The 18,730-nt window shown below is 41.3% G+C and overlaps 1 protein-coding gene across 5 annotated transcripts in view; it reads right to left on the bottom strand.

Annotated features, from left to right (window-relative positions):
• Positions 1-18,730, bottom strand: part of TEAD1 (TEA domain transcription factor 1) — a 1,209,838-nt gene that overhangs the window by 33,713 nt on the left and 1,157,395 nt on the right. For all 5 annotated transcript variants that reach the window (XM_044058987.1, XM_044058991.1, XM_044058986.1 and 2 more), the window contains one exon: positions 2,849-3,001. In XM_044058987.1, coding sequence (XP_043914922.1) covers positions 2,849-3,001 — 153 coding nt within the window. The remainder of the gene's footprint in view (positions 1-2,848; positions 3,002-18,730) is intronic.

Raw genomic sequence — 18,730 nt, 5'->3', positions numbered from 1 at the left:
ACTTAATGTTTCATAACCTGTATCATAGGCTAATACTATAACTTTTAACATTGGTTTAAGAACTGAGTAAAGAATACATACATCTCTTGTCCCTATTACACAGCCACTGTGATCTATCCACATATGTAAAGAAAAGTGCTAATGCCAAGTACAACTTAAAAATGCATTTGATAAACATATTTTAACAAGCTTCACAAATATTCTTCTTTCACTACAAAAACAGATTATGGGCAGTATTCATAATCAATGTGTTTTCATGCGGCATGAGAAATAGAAACTAACTGCTCTTAGGTACAATGGTTTAGCAAATGAAGGTATAATGAGATGCAAATAAGGAATATAAGAAAAATATGTGACTACTACTTCTTTCGGCTTTCTCCGGTTAGGGGTCGCCACAGCGGATCACCTATCCGCTCATGATTGGCAGTGGAGTTTTACGAGTTGCCAGCCCAGCACCCAACCTTCCACAAAAGGCACACACTCACACCTAGGGTCAATTTATGTGTCCATTCCACCTACAGCATGTCTTTGGGATGTGGGAGGAAACCCACGTGACCACAGGGAGGACATGCAGACTCCAGACAGAAGGCACCCTAGCAGAGGATCGAACCAGAGAACCTCTTGCTGTGAAGGTGGCAATGCTAACCACTGCACCACCGCGGCCGCCCACAAGAAAAATATCTTTTGCTAATTACGAGCCTTTCCCACCTTACTGCAATTCAATTGCTTTTTTTACAGCTTCAACTCTTTGGGCAGAAACACTAAAAAAAAATCACAGCAGTACCTTTTCTATCTACTTTGCAGTGAGTGGACTTTGCTGCTAGCTTTGCCATTTCCCAAGCTTAACAGCCAAGATGGATGAGATAAAGGCAATGAATGATGCTTTTTGTAAGAGTACCACTGGTAACATGTGTAAGTGCTGAGGGGTAAGTGACTCAACTGATAGTTACAGTTTCAGTGTGGTGGAAGCAGGTGATGTAAGACATTTTTCTGGTTATACTGGGAGTTGTTCCACAAGGAGTGTCTTCACTACTCCATGCTGACTATTAGGTATGAGGATGTATTTCCATTATGAAAATACTTTTTATTTTTCTTTGATATTCTCTGCTATGTTTCGTCACACTCCAGAAGGAAGTTCTGCAGTAGCCTTCTGAGTAACTGGACTTCTGTGTGAGTACTGCCCTCCTGTTACTGATTTTGAAAGGTGCTGTACACAATGCCCCTTCTTGCTCATATATACAGCAGTGCTGTCAACCAATAACTGATTTTGACCCCTATTTCCAGTAAGGTGTTTCCCATATGTCCTCAAAACATCCATAAGGAGGTCTCTGCCCTGACAGGAAAGACATCCATAAGGATGTCTCTCCTCTCAGGGCAGAAGCTCTCTCTCCTCTATCTTGATCCCTGCTGCTGCATCATGCTGTAACATTTGATCAAATGTTGTGAGGAAACGTGACAAATTGGTATAAATAGTACTACCGGGAAAGTTTTGGAAAATGTGGCCAAGGAACAGCTCAGTATTTGATATAACATACTGCAGCACTAGTTCTGATTTGTGGATTTCTATGTTGGGTTCCTACTGCCTGTCTTGTGTTGGCCTCTGCTGTAGCAGGAGTAGATATGTGTGTGCATGTGCCTGTTGTCAGTGTGCTGGTATGCACAGTAATACATTTTCATCCACTACTTGAAATCACCTGCCCCTTTACCCATTGAGAGGGGCAAAATGTAAGTAGTAACAACCCTGATACAAGCAGACAATAGTAAAAATTGGAACTTTACGTTTCACAATCATGTCATTCACACATAGTTAAAAAACATTAAACTGCATGTCTTACCAGTAAAGCAAGGATACTGCTGCTCAACAGCTGGCAAATGACTGCAGGGATTCCCGTTTTCCCAACTCATTTCTCCTAATCCCTATTAATCAAAACTTATTTTACTTCACTGGTGCTTTACATGATCCACTGGTGCTGAAGGTAGGTAAGGGTAGCCTAAAATGGAGGGCTCCAAACAACTGGCACAAGCTGCGGCTGATTTACAAACTTATTATGCAAATTAAACTCAGCCACACTGTGCTTTAAGAATCGCACTGCAGTGCAAGTGTGTATCTCCCTTAAAGGTGCAAGTACAACAGGCTCAGCATGCAAACAGCTTCTTCCACACAACAACCTCATGGAACCCAACTTATGACAATTAGAATATGTGGATGAGCCAAGGCATTTCTGTGCAGGGCTAAGCGTTACTGTAATCAACTCTGACTACACTTAGAGGTGTGACATCTGTTGATTGTCCCTACACTTCTATGACCTATAGGACTATGTACACCACCCTATATCTTGATCTGGGAACCTTCACTCATACATGAAACAGATATACTTCAGAGATACAAGCTGTAAAGGAACCACCTCAGTGCACACAGTCTCAGGAATATAGTGGATGTTAAAAACCCAGAAATAAAACATTTGCTTATGTCTTTATGCTAATAAAACATTTTTACTTGTGCAAAAAATGCATTGACCTAACCACACCTAAATGCTTTCACGGAGATCAACAAAGAAGAGCTGAATGGACCTTGGGTGACCATTGCTTCCAAAAGCCAGTGCATTGCTTCTATATAGCACTGCTGTAGGTTTTCAGTACATATACACAAGATCATTCCAGATGTTGGACAGACTCTATATCAACCTTCTTCTGACAAACAAACTAACCACATATCTCCTAGCATTCTGAATACTGAAGGTGATCACAAAAACGTCAATATACTAGTTCTAAATATGAAATAGTTACAATGCTACAAACTACACTACGATAAAATCAGTATTTATTAGCAGGTTTGATAAGTTCTTACCAATAAAATAGTAAAATTTTCCAACACACTATTCATCATATATTTTTCTGGTAGATGCTTGAGTTTGTGAATGAAGTTAATCATGTACGCACACATAGGAGAGCGATTTATTCTGTATACAAATCGTCCATTCTCAAACCGTGCATATTCCGTCTAAAAACAAAGAAAACAAAAAAGTTTGGGGGGAAAAGAACCAAAGTACAGATTAAAATAGCCAAGACGGTTATGTAACAGTTACAGTGTTAAGAACTACATCAAGACAAAACGATACATTATGAATTACATTTCCAGTACTGTTAGAAAAGGCAGTAAAGCTCTGATTAAACACTGCATGTGAAGCATGTTACTCCAACCAACACAATCCCCAGACACTAGTTACAGTAACTGAATACAATTCAGTTTGGTACCCTGGCACAATCTAATGGGAATGTAGCCCTACTGACAGTCCCTGTCAATGCACAGTTTTGTGAAAGAAACAGTCTGAGATTTTCTTACATAATTTTCTGGATAGCACATTTGGATAATTACAAAATGTAACAAGGAAAATATGGAAAAGGAAGACGCCAGGCACATTTCAGACTAAATATAAAAAATAAATAAATAAAACACCACTCAGCGTTTTTGCCTCAATGCATTTGTACATTTTACTGCAGACTTCAGAGTCTGAAGTCATCGCCAGTAAGTTGCAGCGAGACAAAAGTGCTAACTCAATAGTCTTGTAATTACAGTTTTTTTAGTATTTGGTCTGAAAGTCACTTGACATCTTAATTTTCTGCATCTTTCTTTTCTCATTTTGTGGTTACTAAAGATTTTACAACACAGCAGAAGCCGTCTGCACCAATTGTTTGTTTTGGATATTTCAACATTCACTTATAAATTGAACTTAAACTTGTAGATGCAAAGGTAACAAAACAGTTACTCCCAGAGAAAAAGAAAAAATACAGCCCTGTTGTGAACAGTATCCGATAAACATTTTCAGGTGGCCAGATTCCAAGTGATAGAAAAAAGCAGCAAGTAAAATCTGCAGCCAAGACAAAAAGATGACAATTATGAAAGCTATAACATGGGATGTGTAATTTCTTTAAAAAAAAATACCACATCTTATGGTTTCATTCCTTTTGAACAGAATGCCTACCACAACAAGGCCCCTTTGATAGAAATCACTGCATCTGACTAAAAAGAAATCACTTATCAGTCTACAAACAGCTGTGCTGGTTTCTTTTTAATAGAAAGTATTTTTCATAAGAGCACTCATTACCTCAATCCCGCCATACTCGCAACTTTTTGATGGGTGTCCTATTCATTAATACCATACTGATTAGTTTACATCGGCTTGAGCTTTAATGCTTAGAACAGGTAATTGCTATATATAGTACGGCTACTGCTTCCACACGAACAGTCTCTCAACCAGCAGTCACACACAAGAATAACCACTTTCTGATATGCAACAAATCTGATTTTTGACAAAGATCACTTGAAAGAAATTCTGTGTACAGTAATGAATTTCAGCTTCTGATAATCCAGATCTACTAACATGTACCAAGTCATTAAGTGATTGGCCACTGCCAGTCTTTCATAGCCAGACTGATCCTCTTCCCTCCAACTGTAACAACTCTGACTGCACACCCTCTGAAAGTGGACTGCAATCAAGTTAAAAAAAATTCTCCAAACAGTAATGTATTTCAACTTGTTATACATGCATAAACACTCTCCATGACATTACAAAACAAATGTTAAAAAGTAAACAAGCAAGAGTCATGGATCTGCTGCTTTTACAAACGCACTAATGTCCCTGTACCACCTTTTGAGTTGGTACACTTTAGTTGATTGGGACCACATGAAACAAGTCAGGCCCACAGTAATGTACTCGTACTGCTTCATACCCACACATGCACATCCTAACTGTGATAAAATGATACAAGGCCAGTTGCTTTTATTTTACTTATTTTATTTATTTATTTTACATTTGTTGACCGGGAGAAATCCGACTGGATACATGTCCATTTTCAGCAGAGGCCCGGGGAGAAAAGCTCCAAACAATACAGATAAAAACAGACAAAAAACAAACAAACAACAAACTAAGTTCAGTTATTTACATAGATATTGTGGGAGATTAAACTAGTATATTGTCAATGATGGGATAGAATAAAAATAAAACAATGTCATAGTTATATTAATGTCATTTCTATAGGTAATTTCATTTAAAAAACAGTTTATTGGTAAAAAGATCAGAAAAAAGCCTTGATCATGGGGTAGAAAGTCAACTGTTCATATGAGAGAAACTGGTAGATATAGGTCTATTGTAAGAGAGTTTTTACAGGATAAAATACAAGAGGATTTAGGTTTGAGCAAGGAAAGGAAGCCATTTAGTAACCTATCAGGAAATGAGCATTGGCATAGCCAGTGCGACTGAAAGTGGTGGAACAGTTGTTTTTTGAATTGGGGTAGACAAGTAATAGTGAGGATACTATGAGGAAGAGAATTCCAGACTTTTCCAACGGCGTTTGTAAAAAGTGCATCCCCTCCTGCGTTGAAAGCTTTTACCATTTTCAAGAGTGGTCTGTTAGCAGAGCGTAGACTATTTAGGTTAGTATAAGGTAAGACTAAGTTCTCAAGTGAAGGACATTTGTCAGGGTATTTGAGTATTTTGAATACCTCAGTGAGTTGGGTAACTTTAACAAGGTTGGGGAGTTCTATCCATCTTAGGTTTTTTAGGTTGATACAATGATGAGTTCTATATGGAGTTCCTGCTGCAAATCTTGCAATATGATTGTAGGAGCAAGATAGTTTATTTAAGTTGGTTTTGTTCAGATTGGTAAATATTGTGGATGCATAAAGAAGGGTGGAGAGCAAATGTGTCCGGGCAATGGTCACTTTTGCCGTTGAGGTTAGGAAATTTTTAATTCTATATAGTAATCCTAGTTTTTTGTTTATGCAAAGACTAACTCCTTTTCCCCAGGAACCCCAGCTCTTTTGATTAGGAATGCCTTTGCCGTCTGACTATGGTCAAATTCTGCCACAGTGATGTATTCACAGCTTGTTTCATACCACGGGTAACCCATAATTACTAAAACTGGGTATTTCATCCAGTGAACTCTCTCCTGGCTCTCTCTCTAAATGTACCATAAACTTGTTTTTTCTCTAACTTTGTGTTGTACTAATTTACCTTTAATTTCTCTATAAACTGGCTAAAATTTCTCTATTAAAGCCTTGCCATGTAACTCTTCTTAACTATTATTTTCATATTAGGTCTAATTTGGTATAATTATATAAACTGTAGTTTGTTGTATTATTTTTAAACATTGTAAAATGAAAATGTTTTGAAATACATAAGTCCTTTTCCCTGGGTCTCCACAGAAAATGGGCTCCTACCCAGGTCAGTTTCCCAGTAATCAAATGTTAAATAAATAAAATAAATAAATAAGTAAGTAATCATTTAACTGTGATACACTGACAAAAGGTGATTGCATTAACATACAGATGGCCACCCCACCTCCCAAATTACCATTTTAGCAATGGGTAGACATCCTTAACCCTTGAATGTAATCTACTGAATTAAATACTGTCCAAAGTGATGTAAAACATAAAAACAAACCATTTACTAATTTCAAAATCATTTAACTTCAATTAAGTAACTGATCCAGCTGTATACACACAAACACCCTACCCCATATCAAAAGATTCAATAAAAAAAAAAAAAAAAAAAAAACAAATATTGTTGCTTTTGGTGGTGATGTACCTCCTCTGAAGATTCTTAAACCCTCCTCCAAGATTGATCATAATTTTTAACTTTTTTATACTTCTAAATACCTGCAAATTTCCTGCCTGGACAGCTTTCATTTGAGCTAAATTTCTAAGAATACAAATTTGCAACTTATCTCTAAACAAATGTATACATCTGAAAAGCTATAGACAATACAAAAACAGATAAGCTATGAAAACATTTCAATGCATACTCCTCTTCACAAAGCTGATATTAACATATGTGCAAACTTTTAATAGCTCTCTATTTATAATAGACAAACCCCAACTATTGGTGTGACTTTTGTTTGTGCAGATGTCATTTTTGATTTGCTGTAATACAGAGTTAGTGATGTCACTCAATTTTTTTGATATCTGTATAAAAATAATTTATATCCCTAACTGCATACTTGATGAAGAAATAAAAGTAAACATCTGCAAAGCAATGTTACTTAGACACTACCAGTGCAAAAAAAAAATTCAGCACTGTGTATATGCTTTCATATGAAAGTACAGTTTTGTACCTACCATAAATGTAGATGTCCAATAGATATGCAACTGCAGTCCTTACATATGGGTTGTCCTGCCTCAGGCAGCCCTCGGCCGGCCGGATTCCAAAGTCTGGGTCCGGCGCCGGCTGATGTCGCCTCCTCCCCGACGTCAGAGCGGCTGGGGTATAAAAGCATCAGCCGACGCCATCTTCCTCAGTGTTTCTTGCCCCAGATGCCAGGTGCCCTCCAAGGAAGGCTAAATTTAGAACTGGATAAAATTTCCAGACATACACAATAGCAATAAACAGATACACCATAACAGATATCCCCAGCTAAGTATAAAAGGAGGAAAGTGGACCCAATACACAGAGGGGTAGGAGGGAGGGAAAACCTGACTGCAGTTGCATATCTATCAGACATCTACATTTACGGGAGGTACAAAACTGTACTATGTCCTTCAAGAATGCAACTGCAGTCCTTACATATGGGTTGAATACCATAGCCAAGCTGGGGGTGGTAGGCTCTAAGTTAAGGATGGTGTAGCTAAAATGCCCTGCAGGACTGCCGAAGCAAAGCCTGCTCGGGATCTGGAATATAAAGGCAGGTTGTAGTGCTTGGAAAATGTATGCACGGAGCTCCATGTAGCAGCTTCTAGAATGTCCTTTGTAGCCACCCCTCTTAGGAAGGCTGTGGAGGTGGCTGTAGCTCTGGTGGAGTGTGGCCTGATATTGGCTGGCACACCCTTTCCATGTAAAGAATAACAGAATCTGATGCAATGTCCAATCCATTTTGAAATTGTTTGTTTGGAAATTGCCTTTCCTTGCACTCCAGGAGCGTATGCTACAAATAGTTGGTCAGACTTCCTGTTGGCCTTTGTTCTGTCCAAGTAGTAGTGTAGTTGTCTGTGAATGTCCAAAGTGTGCAGCAGCTTTTCCCCTTTATTTTGAGGATTGGGGAAGAAAGTAGGCAGGTGAATTGCTTGATTTAGAGACACCCTGGATATCACTTTTGGCATAAAAGAAGGATTGGTTCTTAAAGAAACCCTGTCCTGATGAAAAATGAGGAATGGAGGTACTGCCATGAGGGCCTGTATCTCCGAAACTCTTCTTGCTGAGGTAATTGCCAACAGGAAAACTGTTTTCCAGGAAAGAAATTGCAATTCTGAAGATGCTGCTGGTTCAAAAGGAGGAAGAGTTAATTTTTCCAACATGAAATTGAGGTCCCATGCAGGCACTGGTGGTTTTCTGGGAGGTTTGATATTCTTTATCCCTCTTAGAAATTGTCTTAGCAAATGATGTGAAAACACAGGTGGATCAGTGTTGTATTTTGCTGAAATTGCTGAAGCGTGTATTTTTATGGAAGAATAGGAAAGTCCTTATGCAGTATGTCTGCCAAGTATTCCAATATCTGTGGGATGCTCATTACTGATGCATCCTGTTCCTTGTTGGTATTCCAGATGTTGAATCTCTTCCATTTGGCTGAATAAGTCTTTCTGGTGGAAGGTCTGCGTGCTTCCAATAATATCTGTTGAACTTCCTTGGAGAGAGAGATATGGGGAGAAATCATGGGACCCTCCAAGCTGTCAGCTGCAGAGTTTGCAGGTTGGGATGTACCGTCCTGTAATTGTGCTGAGTCAAGAGTGGAGGCCATTGAGGCAGGGGCCACGGCTTGGTGCAAGTTATGCTCCTTAGTAATGGATACCAGTGCTGTCTTGGCCAATCTGGAGCTATTAAGATGCCTTTCGGTTGCTCTGCTTTGATCTTCAGTAACACCTTGGTCATTAATGGTAGAGGTGGGAATGCACAGATTGTTAGAGAGTTCCAGCTGAATGAGAGAGCATCTATTCTCCAGGCTTGTGGATGGTGTGTCCTCGAGCAGAACATTTTCAGATGATGATTGAGGTGGGAGGCAAAGAGATCTATGTCCGGCCTCCCCCATGCATGAGTTATTTGTGCAAAAATGTCTGGATGCAACATCCATTCGTGCGGATCCAGGATGTTTCTGCTTAGACTGTCCGCCAGAACATTGTCCCTGCCCGGAACAAACTGGGATTGCAGCTGTATGTTCAGTTTCAGGGTCTTTTCCCAAAGAGTCATTGTTAGTCTGCAAAGGGGGTATGAATGAGTACCTCCCTGCTTGTTTATGTACCACATAACAGTGGTGTTGTCTGTCTTTATTAGTAGATGACCTTGTTGAAGATATTTTCCGAAGGCCCCGATTGCATGCATTACTGCTAACATCTCTTTTTGATCGATGTGTAGATGTACTTCCTGGGGAGTCCATTGCCCTTGAATACATCTGCCCTCCATGTGCGCCCCCCATCCATGGTCTGAGGCGTCTGTTGTAATGGTTTGGCTTGTATGAGGTTTGTTGAAAGGCATACCTTTGTTTAACTGGCTTGCTTGGGCCCACCACAAAAATTCCCTTTGTAGACATGGGATGAGTGGGATAATTACGTCCAAGTTGTGGCTGTGTTGAGACCATAAACTTTTTAGGTACCATTGTAGTTTTCTCATATGTAGTCTTGCCAGTGGAATCAGTAGAATGCAAGATGCCATGAAACCCAGGGCCTGCAGGATTTTCCTTGCAGTCATTTGGGTGAGCTTTGCTAGGCTTTTGAAGTAATGTGGCAATTGTTCTTGCTTCTCTTCTGTGAGGTAAGCCATTTGTGATTCTGTGTCTAGTTTGGCTCCTAGTAAAATTATTTGTTGAGATGGCAGTAGTCTTGATTTTTGTAAGTTGACTGTGTATCCCAAACCCTGTAGTAAGTGAATGACATAATTCAAGTTTTTTGTCAAGGCTTGCTTGCTGTCCGCTTGTATAAGGCAGTCGTCCAGGTAAGGGTATATTTGTATCCCCTGGAGTCTGCAGTGTGCAATTACTGATGCCAGGCATTTCGTGAATACTCTGGGCGCAGTAGATAAGCCAAAAGGCAATGCTGAGAATTGATAATGCTCTGACCCTGCAAGAAATCTGAGGTATCTTCTGCAACTGTGTCTGATTGGGACATGCAGGTATGCCTCCTTGAGGTCCAGAGTAACCAGCCAAGACACCTTGCCCAACATGGGAAGGAGTTGCTGTAGCGTCAGCATTTTGAATTTTGGTACAATGAGAAAAGTGTTTAGAGCGGACAAGTCCAGTATAGGTCTCCATTGCTTTTCTTTTCTTGGAACAAGGAACAGTCTTGAGTAAAATCCCTGGCCTTGTTCCTGAGGAGGAACCTTTTCTATTGCTTTGATTTGTCTCAGCTTTGAAACTTGTTCGAATGCCTCTGCCCTTTAATTTTGTAGCAGGTTTGGCATGCCTTGTCTTGTTGGTAAAGTATGGAAGTGGGACCTGTAGCCTTGGTCTATTATGTCCAGGATCCATTTGTCCTTTGTTAAAAATGTGCCAATTTTTTGAAAATAAGGATAATTTTCCGCCTAAAGGTGCTTTTCTTTGAGCCTTGGTCGGCGGTGTCAAGGTCAAGTCATTGTGATTGTCCCTGTGGAGCAGGGGAAGTCCCTGCGCTACCTCTCTGAGTAGTCGGTTGCCATTGGCGTCCCCTGTAGGAGCCTCTGTATTGCCCTCTTCATCAGGCACGCCTGTTTTTTCCCCTTTGAAACTTGTCAGTGTCCGGAAAGGACCAGTTCTTAGAAGGCCAATTCCTGCTGAACCTAGGTGGCTGCACCTGGAGGAAATCCTTGTCTGCTTGCACTGATTTAGCCTTTTCCTCAATTGATTTCAACACATCCTGAGCATTAGCACCAAATAGCTTGTGTTTTTCCAGAGGTGCATCTAGAAGCTTTGCTTTAACATGATCTGGCAATGCCTGTTCTTTCAACCATGCATGTCTATGTATGACAGCCCCTGTCATAGCTGCCCTACATGAAGCTTCCAATGCATCATAACCACACTGAAGAAAATGATTGCGAACCTGCTGTGTGTTATGGACCAAATCCTGCAAGGCCTTTCTATCTAAAGGCTCAGGAGAGGCTAACTTTTTCTGCAAATCATCCATCAAGAAATCCTGATACTGAAACATATGAAATAGGCAATTAAGGGCCCTCATGGCAAGTGTGGTTGAGGTATAAACTTTTTTGCCCCACCTCTCTAGGGACCTAGCTTCCCTGTCTGAGGGCAAAGGATTTTTGGCCGTGGATGTGGCCACCCCTTTGAGCCCCTGGGAAATTGTTTCTAGATCAGCAGAATGGCCCTTAAAGAAATGTTTGTGAGTTTCAGGAACCCTGTAGTATCTGTCCGGCTTGACAGGAGCAGGGGGGAGAGAATCAGGAGAAAAGCACTCAAATCTGAGTACACATCATCCAGTACATCTAACACTGGAGGGATAGCTAAAGGCCTATGCTGGGGAAGCTTAAGGAAGGTACGAAGCCGCTTCCTGGAGTCGGAGAATTCCTGGCCTTGCCACTGAAAATGCTCTCTCATGGAGTGGAGAATTTCCCCAAAAGAAATATCCTCTGGAGGAGAGGCAGGGGGAAAAGATTCCTCCGCATCAGAATCCTCGTAGGCATGGAAGGACTCTTCCTGGGTATCTGAGTGATCAGAGTCACCAGAGGCTTCATCTGAAGAAAGGGGCTAAAGTCATGATTTGTTTATCAGTAGTGGGCTGAGGCAAAGCTTTAGGAGGGTGAGACTTAGCCTGGCTAGCAGCCTTAGCACGTGTGTAGGCCTTGACAGACATAGACATAGGGGACCTAGCTGCCCCACGTGCTGGAGTAACCTTGTCCACCGGTATGGTCTCAGGCAAATCTTGGGCTTCAGTTTCTGGAGGAAAATCAACAACCGGCACCGGCACAGGCTCTGGGGCCGGAGTGATCGGTAAAGCGGTGTCGTCGGTCCGGAGCGGTGGAACAACCGCCTCAGAAGAGACCGATGCACTCGCGGTAGTTTTTGGCGTGGTGTCGGTGGAAGTCGCGGGACGAGAAAGTCGGTCCCGGTCCTTCCGTTTTTTGGAAATATGAGGTGTCGGTAGTTCCGACGGCATGGTATAAGAGTATTTATCGCCAAACAAGTCTTCAGCAAACTCTGCCCGGCGCCCGAGTGTGCGCTTATTGAAGCAAACACAGGCAGCACAGGCCGAGACGTCGTGGTCTGGGCCAAGGCAGGGAAGGCAGTAAGAATTTAAGCTCTTATGAGGTATTTGTTTACCACAAGACAAACAGTTATTAACTTTTTCATTTTTTTCTGACATCGGCTGAGGCAAGAAAAAGATCCCCAACGGGGTACTTAGCTTTTTGATGACTTCGGATACGTAAAACACAGGAGCTGACCGACCGGCACTTGCGAACTGCTTCTGCTTTGGGAACCGCGCGGCAAGAAAGACTGAGGAAGATGGCGTCGGCTGATGCTTTTATACCCCAGCCGCTCTGACGTCGGGGAGGAGGCGACATCAGCCGGTGCCGAACCCAGACTTTGGAATCCGGCCGACCGAGGGCTGCCTGAGGCAGGACAACCCATATGTAAGGACTGCAGTTGCATTCTTGAAGGACATCCACACAGTTTCTGTTTCAAGCTATCATTACATTTATGAACATAAACAATATATTCCTACTACTGCCAGAAACAAAATCATATATTCATTGGTACCGGGTACCTCATTTGTTTAAGAAATCATTCCTGAGTCCGTGGTAATGGGCATGTGAAATGCTATTCCACAACTTGTTCAGATGGACAATGCCTGAGCTATTTGCATAAATATATTTACAAATATATGTATATTTCATTATTAGGCAAATTGGTAACAGACAAACAGCAATTATTAGTGGCAGCTTTTACAGCATTGTGGAAGCTTTCAATTGAAACTATGGTGCACCACATACAATTAATGAAGGTCAAGTTATTAAGAGGCACATTAATATGACCCATTCATAATTTGCCATTAAAAGAAATCACACTTTCTTGATTACTGATCACCGAACTAAGGTCAACAGATAATCGGGACCTGTCTGCTAAGCAGTATGAAATGGTAATTCTGCCAAGCTACTATGCGAACAGTCTCCGAGACATTTAAATAAAATATGCAAATATCTGAACAGGAAATTTAAACAAGACCACATGGTACATGGGCAAAGTTGTCATCCACCACACACAGTGGAATCTATTCCGTATGGGGAATTGCTTAGAGTTAAAAGGTTATGTAGTGATACACAGGAATGTAAAAGTGAAATGTATAGAACAATTAACATGTTCTTAAATAGGGGGTATGAAAGGGGAAAGGCATGGCAGGGGTATGATAAAGTGAAGGGAAAGAGTAAAAAGGTTGTAATAGAAATAGAAAAATAAATTGTTATAAAAGGGATGAAAGAAAGAAAGAATAGGAAAGTTTATACTTTGTTTCAAAATATACCTCTTTTTCAGGGAGGCTAGAAAATTTGGTAAGGTATTTCTGGACCTTTGTGAAAAGGGAAGTAAATGTTTTAAATAACATCAAATTTTTTCCTTTAAAAGAAGAAATATTAAGGACATTTTGCTATATGGGAGGTTCAGAAGGCCCCAGAGAGAAAGAAATGAGTTATTACTCAAAGGAACCAATCCTTGTGGCACCTGTACAGGATGCCAGTATGTTGTTAGAAGTTTCCCTGAAATTAATGGAAGAAAGTTCCATGAACAAGGAACTTTCAGCTGTAGCAGTGTGGGAACAATATATGGACTTAAGTGCCCCTGTGGAAAATACTACGTAGGGGAGAGCAAAAGAAGTTTTGCTACTAGACTCAAGGAACATGTAAGAGATAGGAAGAAAAACAAACAGTCCAGTCCTGTGGCAGAGCATTTCCAAAGTTGTCATAATGGAGATCCAACAGGATTGTAAGCAACAGTTTTGGAACAGTTGAACAATGAATTTATAACGTATGAAGATATTAAATATAATTTGAGAAGAAAAGAATCTACTTTTATTTTCAAATTTAATGCACTTTTTCCTAAGGGTCTTAATAGGGAGTACAACTGGAAATGTTTTATATGAAATGACTAAGGATTTTAATAATTCTGTTTAACTGATTGATAGGAATGATATGGTGTACATAAGTAACTCAAGAGGAAAGTAAAAGCATACTCTGTAAAGGCTCATAGTAGCCGAGGTGCTAGAGAATTTATTCTTGTTTTTTGTTTTAATAAAAGTGTTTGTGTCAACTTTAAATTACTTGGACTCAACTTGCCTTGGTGATTTATGCAGCATTTTATTGTTTTTTTACAACTGTTAGCTGCTTTTAAAAATATGCAAATATGCTTAAATATATGTATTGCTACACAAATAAATATTTGTAGACTGGTAATAGTTAAACACCAGTTCTCTTTGACAATTTTTCCAGCATTGTGTAATCTTTTAACTGAAACCATAAAGTACCATCAACTAAACAGGCATATTAATATGGCATATATTCATAACTTTGCATAAGAATAAAATCACACTTTTTCACAATCTCATTTAGGTCTGAAGGCATTCGTTACCTGCGCACTCACTTAGTAACGTTTTAGAACACAATTTGACAGGCTAAGGGGACAGCTCATGACATATTATATAAATATGGTATTTATGCAAGTTTGCATATTGATAATGAAGTACAAATATCTGCAAACTGCTGGTAGCTAGATACTGGGTATCACCAACAGTTTCCAGTATTGTATACTCTTTTATTTGATACCATGACATTTCATGTAAACTCCTTGTTGGTCAAGTAAATACAAGAAATATTAATATAGAGAATTATGACTGGGCCTCCGATCATAACCCCTTGTATCATGTGTTTGAGACAACCTGTAGACTGAAGTGACACCAATGGATTTCTGTGCTGTAAGATTGAAGGTGCTCAGACAGAAAGTACAGTTTTGTACCTACCATAAATGTAGATGTTCGAGTGGTTATGCTGCTGCAGTCATCGCACTTGGGTTATCCTGCCGTCAGGCGGTCCCGCAGTTGGCCTGAATTCCAAAGCCTTGGTCCGGCGTCGGTTGTCGTCGCTTCTTCCCTGACGTCAGTGCGGCAGGGGTATAAAAGAGGCAGCCAACGCCATTTTCTTCAGTTTTTTCTTGCCCCAGATGTCAGGTGCCCCAAACTAAGAAGGCAAAATAAGAAGCTTGCAAAACATACCTTAGTGCAAAACAATGGTACTAGTTGCAAGCAAATACACCATATAGACATGCATCCCAAAGGTTGATGTACATGGAGGTATAAGAAAAGCCTTGTTAGGTAGAGGGGATGGAGGGAGGGTAACCTGGACTGCAGCAGCATAACCACTCGAACATTTACATTTACGGTAGGTACAAAACTGTACTATGTTCATCGTGCTACGCTGCTGCAGTCATCACACTTGGGTAGAGTCCCAAAGCTTTGGTTGGGTGGTAGGAGCTAAACTGGGTTAGGTGCAGCTAAGATGCCCTGCAGAACTGCAGTGGCAAACCCAGCTCTGGTTTTTGAGTACAGAGGAAGGTGGTAATGCTTGGGGAAGGTGTGCACTGAACTCCAGGTAGCTGCCTTCAGAATGTCCTTTGTTGGGACTCCTCGGAGGAAAGCTGCTGAGGTTGCTGTAGCCCTGGTAGAGTGAGACCTAATACTAGCAGGCACTGCTTTCCCATGGTGTGGGTAGCAAAAGCGGATGCAATGTGCTATCCATTTGGAGATGGTCTGTTTTGAAATAGCCTTTCCTTCTGAGCCTGGTGCATAGGATACAAGGAGTTGGTCAGATTTTCTGAAGGCCTTTGTCTTGTCCAAATAGTAACTTGACTGTCTGTGAATGTCCAAAGAGTGAAGGAGTTTTTTCTCCTTTATTCTGTGGGTTTGGATAAAAGGTGGGCAAGTGTATGGTCTGATTGAGAGCCACACTGGATACTACCTTTGGCATGAAGGAAGGGTTGGTGCGTAAAGATACTCTGTCCTGATGGAAAATGATGAAATGTTCCGCTGCCATAAGTGCCTGCAGTTCTGAGACTCTGCGTGCTGAGGTGATAGCCAGCAGCAGGGCTGTTTTCCATGACAAGTATTGAAGCTCTGCTGAAAAGGCTGGTTTGAAAGGAGGAAGTGTTAACTTTTCCAGCACAAAATTTAGATCCCAAGTTGGAGTTGGTGGTTTTCTGGGGGGGTCTTATATTTTTGCCCCTCTGAGAAACTGCCTTAGCAAAGGATGAGAGGAAAATGGGAGGAACCGTATCATATTGAGCTGAAATGGCGGAAGCATGGATCTTTATGGATGAGAAGGAAAGGCCTTTCTGCAGCATCTCAGTTAGATATTGGAGTATGTGCAGAATATTTGGGATGCCAGGATTTAGGCTTCTGGCCTGGCTCCATCAAAATCTAATCCATTTGTCTGAGTAAGTTTTTCTGGTGCTGGGCCTCCTGGCCTCCAAAATGACATTCTGGACATCCTTTGAAAGAAGTGTTGTTTGATAATTTAAGGTATTTTCTATGCAGCTAGATTTAAGGTCCTTAGTTGACTGTGAAGGATCTGAGAGTTTTGTTGGGTTAACAGCAGAGGGAATTGAGGTAAGATCCATGGAGGGCTGCGAGTCAAGTTTCGTAGTAGTGGGTACCAGTGTTGACATGGCCAGTCCAGAGCAATGAGGATCATCTGTGGTCTCTCTGATCTGGCTTTCAGTAATACCTGGGTCAGTAGAGGCAGAGGTGGGGAGGCGTAGACTGACAATGCTGTCCAACTGAATGATAGGGCATCCACTTTCCAGGCCAGGGGATGAATAGTCCTTGTGCAAAATTTTTGTAGCTGGCAATTATTGGTTGAGGCAAACAGATCTATGTCTGGTGGTCCCAACCTTTGAGTTATCATTGAGAATACTTGTGGGTGTAGTCTCCACTCGTGAGGGTCTGTCAAATTTCTGCTTAATTAGTCTGCCAATATGTTCTCCTTTCCTGGCAGGAATTGTGTTGCAGTTGTACTTGATAAGTTAATGCTGTGTTCCACAAGTCCATTGCCTGTCTGCATAGTGGGTAGGAGTGCGTTCCTCCTTGTTTGTTTATGTACTACATAACTGTGGTGTTGTCCGTCGTTATTAGAAGTTGTCCTGGATGCAAGAGGTCCTTGAAGGCTGTTAGTGCATTTTTTACAGCTAGCATCTCCTTTTGATTGATGTGTAGTTACCTTTGGTTTGCAGACCATTTGCCCTGTATGCATTGTCCTGCCATGTGTGCACCCCAGGCGTAGTCTGATGAATCTGTTGTCAAGGTTTGGTTTGCTGGGGGGTGAGACAAAAGGAAGGCCCTTGTTTGCTTGGCATGCTTGAGCCCACCATAGAAACTCTTTCTGAAGGCAGAGAATGAGAGTTATACTTGCTTCGAGGCTGTGTCTGTGTTGGGACCATACACTTTTTAGGTACCATTGAAGTTTTCTCATATGCAGCCTTGCATATGCAATTAGTTGAATGCAGGATGCCATGTACCCCCAATGCCTGCAGGAATTTCCTTGCAGTGAGCTGGGTAGAAGTTGCCATCTTTTTGAAGTACTGAGCCAGTTGTTTTTGCTTGTCTGGCGTGAGGTAAGCCATATGGGCCGTTGTATTCAAGCTGGCACCCAGGAAAATTATTTCTTGTGAGGGTATTAGTTTTGACTTCTTTTTGTTTACTGTGTACCCTAGGCAACTTAGCAACTTTGTTACAAATGCCAGATGCTGTAGTAGGATGTCTTTGCTGTCCGCTTGGATCAGGCAGTCGTCCAGATATGGATAAATTTGTATTCCTCGTTGTCTGCAGTATGCAATTACTGATGCCAGGCATTTCGTAAATACTCTGGGCGCAGTAGATAAGCCAAAGGGCAATGCAGAGAACTGATAATGCGTTGTGCCTGCCAAAAATCTGAGGAATCTTCTGCAATCTTGTCTGATAGGGACATGCAGGTATGCCTCTTGGAGGTCCAACATTACCAGCCAAGACTCCCTGCCCAGCATAGGAAGAAGCTGCTGTAGTGTGAGCATTTTGAGTTTGGGAATGTCCAGGTACGTGTTTAGATTGAAAGGTCTAAGATGGGTCTCCAGGCTTTGTCCTTTCTTGGTACTAGAAACAGTCTTGAGTAAAATCCTTGACCTTGCTCTTTTGCAGGTACCTTTTGAATTGCTTTCATGTGCATGAGAGCTGAAATTTGCTTTTGTGCCTCTGCCCATTGGTTTGTTGGCAGATTTGGCATGCCTCTCATCAGTGGTAAAGTGTGAAAATGAAATCTGTAGCCTCGGGTAATAATATCCAGAACCCATTTGTCCTTTTTTATGATGTGCCAATTTTGTGGAAAGAGAGCCAGTTTTCCTCCTAGAGGTGCTGCCTGGGCAATTTTGCTTGGCAGGCGAAGAGGAAAGTCATTGGGTTTGTTTTCTGAAGGGTTGAGATCTGTCGTCTCCCCCTCTTTGAGTTGTTGTTTGCCATTGTCTAGGCCTGAAGGTACCTCCTGCCTGGCCTCTGCCCCTAGGGCGTCTGTACCTGCCCCTTTGGGGTCTGTCTGAAGCAGGAAAGGACCAGTGTTTTGATGGCCAGTTTCTGCTGAAGCGATGAGGTTGCACCTGTAAAAAATCTTCAACTGTTTGCATTGATTTTGCCTTTTCTTCCATTTTCTTTAAAACTTCCTCTGCTTTGACACCAAATAATGCACCCTTTTGCAGTCGAGCATCCAGTAACTTTGCTTTGACATGTTCTGGTAAGGTCTGCTCTTTTAGCCAAGCA

This window comes from Protopterus annectens, chromosome 17.part0, assembly GCF_019279795.1.
Source record: "Protopterus annectens isolate FY-2018-M chromosome 17.part0, PAN1.0, whole genome shotgun sequence".
Classification (NCBI taxonomy): Eukaryota; Metazoa; Chordata; order Ceratodontiformes; family Protopteridae; genus Protopterus; species Protopterus annectens.
The sequence above is the reverse complement of the archived record's forward strand: the minus strand, read 5'-3'. Positions and strand labels throughout refer to the sequence as shown.